This window comes from Heloderma suspectum, chromosome 2 (assembly GCF_057233095.1).
Source record: "Heloderma suspectum isolate Gila_16-S chromosome 2, 16-S_ref, whole genome shotgun sequence".
Taxonomy (NCBI): domain Eukaryota; kingdom Metazoa; phylum Chordata; class Lepidosauria; order Squamata; family Helodermatidae; genus Heloderma; species Heloderma suspectum.
The window spans coordinates 219,656,936-219,665,921 of NC_139459.1; the positions used below are offsets into that span (position 1 = coordinate 219,656,936).

The 8,986-nt window shown below is 44.4% G+C and overlaps 1 protein-coding gene across 5 annotated transcripts in view; it reads right to left on the reverse strand.

Annotated features, from left to right (window-relative positions):
- Positions 1-8,986, reverse strand: part of GGA3 (golgi associated, gamma adaptin ear containing, ARF binding protein 3) — a 54,037-nt gene extending 45,051 nt beyond the window's left edge. For 4 of the 5 annotated variants that reach the window (XR_014788276.1, XM_084838032.1, XM_084838034.1 and 1 more), the window contains exon 1: positions 8,926-8,986. Coding sequence is in view for 3 of the 5 variants with exons in the window: in XM_084838032.1 (XP_084694158.1) it covers positions 8,926-8,965 (40 nt within the window). In the remaining 2 variants the exon portion in view is untranslated. Of the gene's footprint in view, positions 1-8,415; positions 8,484-8,925 lie in introns of all 5 variants that reach the window. The other variant, XM_084838036.1, reaches the window with a different exon arrangement.

Below are 8,986 nucleotides of genomic sequence, written 5' to 3' on the forward strand. Positions count from 1 at the left end.
CAGTACTGCTTTTCCCACCCTTTTGTTGACTATGAGTGCTACTCCATTTCTTCTAAGGGATTCTTGCCCACAGTAGTAGATATGATGGTCACTTGAATTAAATTCGCCCATGCTTGTCCATTTTAGTTCGCTGATTCCCAAGATGTCGATGTTCCATCTTGCCATCTCATGTTTGACCACCTCCAGCTTACCTTGATTCATTGACCTTACATTCCAGGTTCCTAAACAATATTGTTCTTTACAGCATCAGATTTTCTTTTCACCACCAGACACATCCACAGCCGAGTGTCCTTTCGGTTTTGGCCCAGCCGCTTCACTCTTTCTGGCACTACTTGGAAATTCCCTCTGCTCTTCCCCAGTAGTATATTGAACACCTTCCGACCTGGGGGGCTCATCTTCCGGTGTCATATCTTTTAGCCTTGTGATACGTTCCATGGGGTTTTCTTGGCAAGAATATTGGAGTGGGTTGCCATTTCCTTCTCCAGTGGACCACATTTTGTCAGAACTCTCCGCCATGATCTGTCCGTCTTGGGTGGCCCTGTACGGCATAGCTTATGGCTTCACTGAGTTATGCAAGCCCCTTCACCACAACAAGGCAATGATCCATGAAGGGGACCTAGTATATTAGAAAGGGCTAAATATGTGGACCATTACATTGTGTTTCTTAATTCCTATCTGTGGAGCAAACAGAATGCCAAATCACAGCCAGAGGTTAATCAGTATGAATATGCCATGATGGCCAACTAGCAGCCTATAGGCCAGATACAGCCCCCAAGCAATTTTTTTTAATTGTCCTTGGTTTTGAAGTTGTAAGAAATAGAAATTCTAGACTTTAATGTTACATCTTCTCTTGGATTTTTGTATGTTATATATAAAATGTACAGATTCAACTGTGATGTTATGCCTTAGCAAATGTGCTTTGTAACTCTGAAGTCCTTACTAGTGGATGGAACCAAGTTTATGATGGAGCTGACCACTCCTGCCCCTCCCCAGCCCACTATCTGGAGAACACAGTGCCCATCTCCCTCAATTACATAAATTGGCCATCTCTCTTATATGGGAAATATCTGTAATGTATACACTCCATTTAAGAATCATAGAAGCACCACCTTAGTTACAGGATCCTCCTTACTCAATATAAAAGTTCAGTTACCCTGCCTGCGCATGAGGAGACATATCCCATTCATTTTTGGTAATACTCTGATATTCCTCTCCTCCTTACATTTGTTGTATTACACCCATCTGCTTGTTGCCACTTTGTGCGTTTTTGTGACCTCAGGAGCAATGTGCCTAACAGATTATGTGCTAAAACTATAGACAATACCTTGTGCACCATAGATGGCTCAGCTACAGGAATAACAGACAATGCTAAGCAAAAGGAGCTGGCTGTGTGGGAGCAACTGAGTATTCCATTTTCAGCCATTGCTTTTTAGCTGAAGGCAGGAATGGAAGCTGAGGCAAAGAGTGTTATTTACCTCTCAGCAACCAAACGCAGGAGGGGAGAACATGCTGCTGGATCATCACTTGTTGTTGTTGTTCAGTCGTTCAATCGTGTCCGACTCTTCGTGACCCCATGGACCATAGCACGCCAGGCCTTCCTGTCCTGCGCTCTCTCCCGGAGCGTGCTCAAGTTCATATTCATTGCATCCGTGATGCTATCTAGCCATCTCATCCTCTGCCGTCCCCTTCTCCTTTTGCCTTCACTCTTTCCCAGCATCAGGGTCTTTTCCAGGGAGTTTTCTCTTCGCATTAGGTGGCCAAAATATTGGAGCTTCAGCTTCAGTATCTGTCCTTCCAATGAGCACTCAGGGTTGATTTCCTTTAGGATGGACTGATTTGACCTCCTTGCAGTCCAGGGGATTCGTAAGAGTCTTCTCCAGCACCACAGTTCGAAAGCATCGATTCTTCGGCGCTCAGCCTTCCTTATAGTCCAGCTCTCACAGCCATACATTACTACTGGGAAAACCATAGCTTTGATTAGACGGACCTTTGTCGGCAAGGTGATGTCTCTGCTTCTTACGATGCTGTCTAGGTTGGCCATAGCTTTCCTCCCAAGGAGCAAGCGTCTTTTAATTTCATGGCTACAGTCACCGTCTGCGGTGATCTTGGAGCCCAAGAAAGTAAAATCTGTCACTGCTTCCATTTCTTCCCCTTCTATATGCCAGGAAGTGATGGGGCCAGATGCCATTATCTTAGTTTTTTTAATGTTGAGTTTCAAACCAGCTTTTGCACTCTCCTCTTTCACCCTCAACAAGAGGCTCTTGAGATCCTCTTCGCTTTCTGCCATTAGGGTGGTATCGTCTGCATATCGGAGGTTGTTGATAATTCTCCCAGCAATCTTAATTCCGACCTCTGATTCATCCAACCCGGCATTTCTCATGATGTACTCTGCATATAAGTTAAATAAGCAGGGTGACAATATGCAGCCTTGTCGTACTCCTTTCCCAATTTTGAACCAATCGGTTGTTCCATGTCTGGTTCTTACTGTTGCTTCTTGACCCTCGTACAGGTTTCTCAGGAGACAGGTAAGGTGGTCTGGTACTCCCATCACTTTCAGAATTTGCCACAGTTTGTTGTGATCCACACAATCAAAGGCTTTAGCGTAGTCAATGAAGCAGAAATAGACGTTTTTCTGGAATTCTCTTGCTTTCTCCATGATGCAGCGAATGTTGGCGATTTGATCTCTAGTTCCTCTGCCTCTTCGAAACCCAGCTTGTACTTCCGGTAGTTCTCGGTTCGCATACTGCTGAAGCCTAGCTTGTAGGATTTTGAGCATCACCTTGCTGGCATGTGAAATGAGCGCAATTGTGCGGTAGTTTGAACACTCTTTGGCGTTGCCCTTCTTTGGAACTGGAATGTAAACTGACCTTTTCCAGTCTTGTGGCCACTGTTGAGTGTTCCAGATTTGTTGACATATTGAATGCAGCACTTTAACAGCATCATCTTTTAGGATTTTAAATAGCTCGGCTGGAATACTGTCATCTCCGCTAGCTTTGTTGTTACTAATGCTTCCTAAGGCCCACTTGACTTCACTCTCTAGGATGTCCGGCTCAAGTTCAGTGACCGCACTATCATGGCTATCAGGGACATTCAGATCTTTCCTGTATAGTTCTTCTGTGTATTCTTGCCACCTCTTCTTAATCTCATCTGCTTCTGTTAGGTCCCTGCCTTCTTTGTCCTTTATCATGCCCGTCTTTGCACAAAACGTTCCCTTGAGATCTCCAATTTTCTTGAAGAGATCTCTAGTCTTTCCCATTCTGTTGTTTTCCTCGATTTCTTTGCATTGTTCATTTAAGAAGGCCTTCTTGTCTCTCCTTGCTATTCTCTGGAACTCTGCGTTCAGTTGGGTATATCTTCCCCTTTCTCCCTTGCTTTTCGCTTCCCTTCTTTCGTGAGCTACTTGTAAAGCCTCATCAGACAGCCACTTGGCTTTCTTGCATTTCTTTTTCTTTGGGATGGATTTCGTTGCTGCCTCCTGAACAATGTTACGGACCTCCGTCCATAGTTCCTCAGGCACTCTGTCTATCAGGTCTAATCCCTGAAATCTATTCCTCACCTCCACTGTATATTCATCAGGGATATGATTTAGGTCATACCTGAACGGTTTAGTGGTTTTCCCGACGTTCTTCAATTTAAGACGAAATTTTGCAAGAAGCAGCTCATGATCTGAGCCACAGTCAGCTCCAGGTCTTGTTTTGACTGACTGTATGGAGCTTCTCCATCTTTGGCTGCAAAGGACATAATCAATCTGATTTCGATATTGACCATCTGGTGACATCCATGTGTAGAGTCGCCTCTTGTGCTGTTGGAAAAGAGTGTTTGCTATGATCAGCATGTTCTCTTGGCAAAACTCTATTAGCTTTTGTCCTGCTTCATTTTGTACACCAAGGCCATGCCTGCCTGTTATCCCGGTGATTTCTTGATTTCCTACTTTAGCATTCCAATCCCCTATGATGAAGAGGACATCTTTTTTTGGTGTTAGTTCTAGAAGGTGTTGTAGGTCTTCATAGAACCGATCAACCTCAGCTTCTTCGGCCTCAGTGGTTGGGGCATAGACTTGAATTACTGTGACTTATCCCACTGCAATGTCAGGACCAAAGTATAAGATTGCTATGTGGCTCAGTGATGACAACGTGTTCCACTTCAAAGGCAGGAAGTTCATGGCAAGGATGAATCCTCCCTGCTTGGGGAAGCTATCAACAGTTTTCAGATTTTTAGTAAAGAATTCCTATCTTTGTTCAAGGCTACTTCTTAATAGACTCTCTGCAGAATTGTTCCCAGAGTATATTTATATTATCTGGTTTCAAATGAATTTCCAATTAAACTTTCAGCATGTTAGAAGCAGAAATACTTCTCTGCTATTTCACTTAAATATTTCTTTCATACATGGGTGATATTCAGTGAATATTTGCCCCTGGAGTCCGATAAAATATATAACAGTGTTTCATATGCATTGGAATATGGTATAGGCAAAACCAAACAAGATCAATGTTTTTTCTTCTGAAAATACCTCTATCATCCCATGAAGCTGAATAGTGTACAGAATCTACCTGATGTGTACTGAATAGTATACTGAATCTATCTGATTCAGGACAGATAAAACAAAGTACTTCTGTACACAGCTTATAGTTAAATTATGGAATTTCCTACCACAAGATGCAGTGATGGCTGCCAATTTGGACAGCTTTAAAAGGGAATTAGACAAATTCATGGAGGGTGAAGTTATCAATGGCTACCAGTCATGAAGATTATATACTACCTCCAGGTTCACATGTGGTACAGCGGCAGCAGCAGACTATTGCCCTCTTGTCCTGCTTGTGCGCTTCCCAGAGGCATCTATTTGGCCATCATGGGAAACAGAATACTGGACTAGATAGGCATTTGGTCTGATCCAGTCGGGCTCATCGTATATTTTAGACACACTGCACAAAACAGATGGACCCTACTCAAAGGGTTTATATTTGGGGTTTATGAAGATGAATCTAGAAAGGCACATCATTAAGTAGAATTCACTTTGCCTTCTGGTAAGAATGTGAAATCTATGTAACTGTTGCAAAGAATTCACAGGTAGAACTAGAAGGAGGAATCATTAGGAAATAAAAACATGAGAAAGGAAGTTTAGGACACAAAGCCTATTCACCCATGAAATATTTTCCCAAACGCATAAGAATACAAGAAGTGCCATGCTTGACCAGACCAAAGGCCTATCTAGCCCAGCACTGTGTTCACACAGCGGCAAACCAGCTGCCTATTGGAAGCCCACAAGCAGGAAATGAGTGCAATCACACCCTCCCACTTGTGTTCCTCAGCAATTCTCATATAGTACCTCTGATACTGGAGGTAGCATATAGTCATCATGACCAATAGTCATTGGTAGCATTGTCCTTCATGAATTGTCTCTTTAAATTGTCTCTCTGGATCCCCTTTAAAGCCATCCAAGTTGGTGGCTGTCACTACTTCTCGTGGTAGCAAATTCTGTAGTTTTAAGTACGTGCTGTGCGAAGAAATGCTTCCTTTTATCTGCTGAATATGCATACGTGAACCAGCAGTATACACACATTTCCTGAAAAAGCACCATGATTTTGAGCATCAAAGCCATTATTTTGAACAGTAATTAACCAAATCAAGGTGGGGGGGGAGATTTCTGTGGCAGGCGGGAGGAATTTCGCTTTTCATTTTATTTTCAGGCAGAGCTTTGGATTTTATTTAACATTTTCCCTCCCACTGAAACTAATGTGAAGGAAATTTCCTATATCACTTCAAGGCTGGTGTAGGTGAGGGGCCTGACAAAGAAAATGGTCTCTGTCTTCTACTGTGGGCCTTCTATGCCCTGTCCAACAGAGCATAATTTTAACAACAACAACAAAAAAAGACCATCAGTTAACAGTTGTCCTTGAAGCAATATATGAAAGGACTAGTGTAGTATAGTGCCAAGAGGCTGAGCTGTGTACTAGGAAGTCCATGGTTCTAATCTCACCTCTGCCATGCACTTGCTATGTGGCTGGAGTTAAGTCAGTATGTCTGAGCATCAGCCCCCCCATCTGCAACATTAACAACATTAACCTCCCTCACAGGACTGTTGTAAGGATCACTGATATAATGTATGTGAAATATTTTGAACACTCCAAAGCAGTGTCTTAGGTGTCTAGAAAAGCTTCATGATTTTGAGCATCTGATCCACCTATTATTATTATTATTATTGACAAAAATACCTTAAAGGCTATCAGTGGCTACCAATGATGACTCCAAGATCAGAGGCAACATGCCTGAACACCAATAACTGGGGAACAATAGCAAGACAGGGCTACTGACTTTATGTCTTGTTTTTGGGCTTCTCATCAGCATCTAGTTCGCTATTGTAGAAAACAGCATGCTGACCAGATAGGGCCTTAGTCTGATCCAGCTGGCTCTTCTTTTGTTCTTAAACTAGTGATATATTTATTTCCCTCCTTTATAATGTATTCTATCATGTAAAATAGTAATTGAAGAATTGTGTTATACCAGAATACAGTTTATTTAGAAAAACTGAGAATGCAACCCAGTGGAGAGATTGAGGGGGATGTTCTTTATAGCTAAGGAACCAGTTATTTAGAAGAGAAAAATGCACATGGAATTTCATGACCTTCCTCCTGTTAGAAATGAAGCACTGATTAATGGGGCCAGACTTTAGGCTGTCTGTGTCCACTGCAGTTGCATTTCTGGATTTCTGCTTAGATGTCTCAGTCTGAGTGCACTGCTCATTCAAGTGCACAGTTTTTTGTTAGATCCATACTGGAGAAAAAAGATCACTTCTTTACAGTGGACAAAACACAAGGCCTCGCTCCCAACTCCATGCGGAAACAACCTGGGGAATAACTTTCTTTTGTGCTCCCCCCACCCCACTGGGAGCATTTAGGAGCTATAGATGGCACTCTGAAAGACGGAAATGGCCAGGAAGTGAGCAAAACTAAAGAGTAAAACCAAGATAGACTCAGCAGTGAGAAGTGGCAACTGAGCAGATAGAGAGAGCAGGGAAACAAGGGGATGGTACTTCTTTCAGGAAATGGCAACCTTTTCCCACTCAAATTCAATATGGAAAAAGCAAACCTGAATATGACCAGAAACAAGGGAAATTGGCAACAACAGCATCATACTGTGAGAACTATGTCAGGAACCAAGGGATGGCCTATACCAGGGGTGGGCAACCATCAGCCCTAGCCAGCATAGCCAATAATAAGGGATCATGGGAGTTGTAGGCCAAAGCATCTGGAGGGCCACAAGTTACCCACCCCTGGACTATCCTGACAAAACTGAGCACAGAACTGAGATACGTCTGTAACCAGAGCCCATTACAATACACTGGAGGCTATAAAAGCAGTACATAACAACTTGTTAGAGGAAGTGTCCTATTTACACCCAGGAAATGTGCATTGCCAATTATGACTGTATAATTAATTATGAAATATTTTAACAACATCAGCTGAAGCTGAGAGGAAGTGGGTAAAAGTTATATGGCCACATACTGGGAGTACAAAAATGGGGAGAGGAGGTATAGCTAATAGATACAACATATTCCAGTTCTTCAAAGCAGGACACAAATATTATCAGAATCTTCCTTACAAACAGCTTTGTAAGATAGGTGAGTTATTATGTCCATAGTACAGACACAGTGCTAAGGTTGAGTTAGCAGCCTGCCTAAGGACACCTAGTGAGTTCATTGCTGATGTGAAATTTCAGCCAGGGTCATCCTTGTTCATAGCTGACATTATGCTGCTTTGGCTCCAGTTTCCATGATTTTCCAAAATGGAGTACCATCTTTATAAAGAAGATGGAAAACTGAGGTACTGTATGTATGAGGGTGGAACAGGTTGGGAGAAGTACTGTGGTCTTCCCAAATAACTACACAGCTGTCTATTATTATTATCATCATCACCACCACCTCAAGGTGGCATACATGATTCTCCCCCCACATTTTATCCTCACAACAACCTTGCAAGGTAGGTTAAGCTGAGAGATATTGGCTGGCCCAAGGTCATGCTGACACTATAGCCACTACACTTCATATACACTTTACATATGTCTAAAGGTATGTATGGACGGATACTGACAACAGAGAGGTGGAGAAGCCTTAAACGGGTACTGATGCAATACGTAAAGTGGCACAGTGGCAAGTGGATTTCCGTCCCCTGACGCAAAGGGGGAGACTCATGATGGGCATAAACTTTTGAAGGCAAGAGAATCCTTTGGTAAGGACTAAACTAAGAGAGGGGAAGTGGGAGATGGGAGGCTACATGATACGGCAACAGAGTGATCAGCGGGACTGGACTAGACAGCAGCACTAAACGAAAGGTGAGCCTAGCAATGGCGAACCAAAAGGATGGCCTGGTGGAGACCAAGGTATAATTGGGCAAAAGATGACAGGCAAGAGGCACAGACCGGGCAGAGGTTGGTGACAGCCACAGGTGGGCAGCCCAGGGCAGCAGGGGCTTCTTGTGTCCTATTAACTGTATAGAAAAGAAACTATCAGCTGGTCCTGTTCGTCAAGCCAAACCAACCAGCATCCCCGCATCCTGACAACTGTTCGGGGCGCGGATAAGCCCGGCGGCCTGCCTTTGCACCCGGTCCCCCCCTTTCCAGCCTTGGCCCCTTCGGTCAATCCTACGGCCCACAGCTGCCACTCCCTTGCCCCAAAGCTCTTCCTCCACATCCGCCCCACCGTTTCTCTCCGCTGCCCCGTCTACCTCCAGACCTTCCCTTTGGGTCGTCACTGCCCCATTCACACTCCGCTCGGGCGGTGCACGCACCCGCAGCCCCCTCCCCGCCACCGGACTGCCGGGCCTCCTCCGCCCCATTCCCGCCTGCCTTTCCCCCGGCGAGGCGAGGGGAGAAGCACGCCGCTGCCGCCCCCCTTGCTCGGCGGAAGGGGAGAGGACGGGGGTTACTCACTCAGCCAGGACTCCAAGCTTTCCCCTTCCGCCTCCGCCATGTTGCCGGCCGGCCTGGAGAC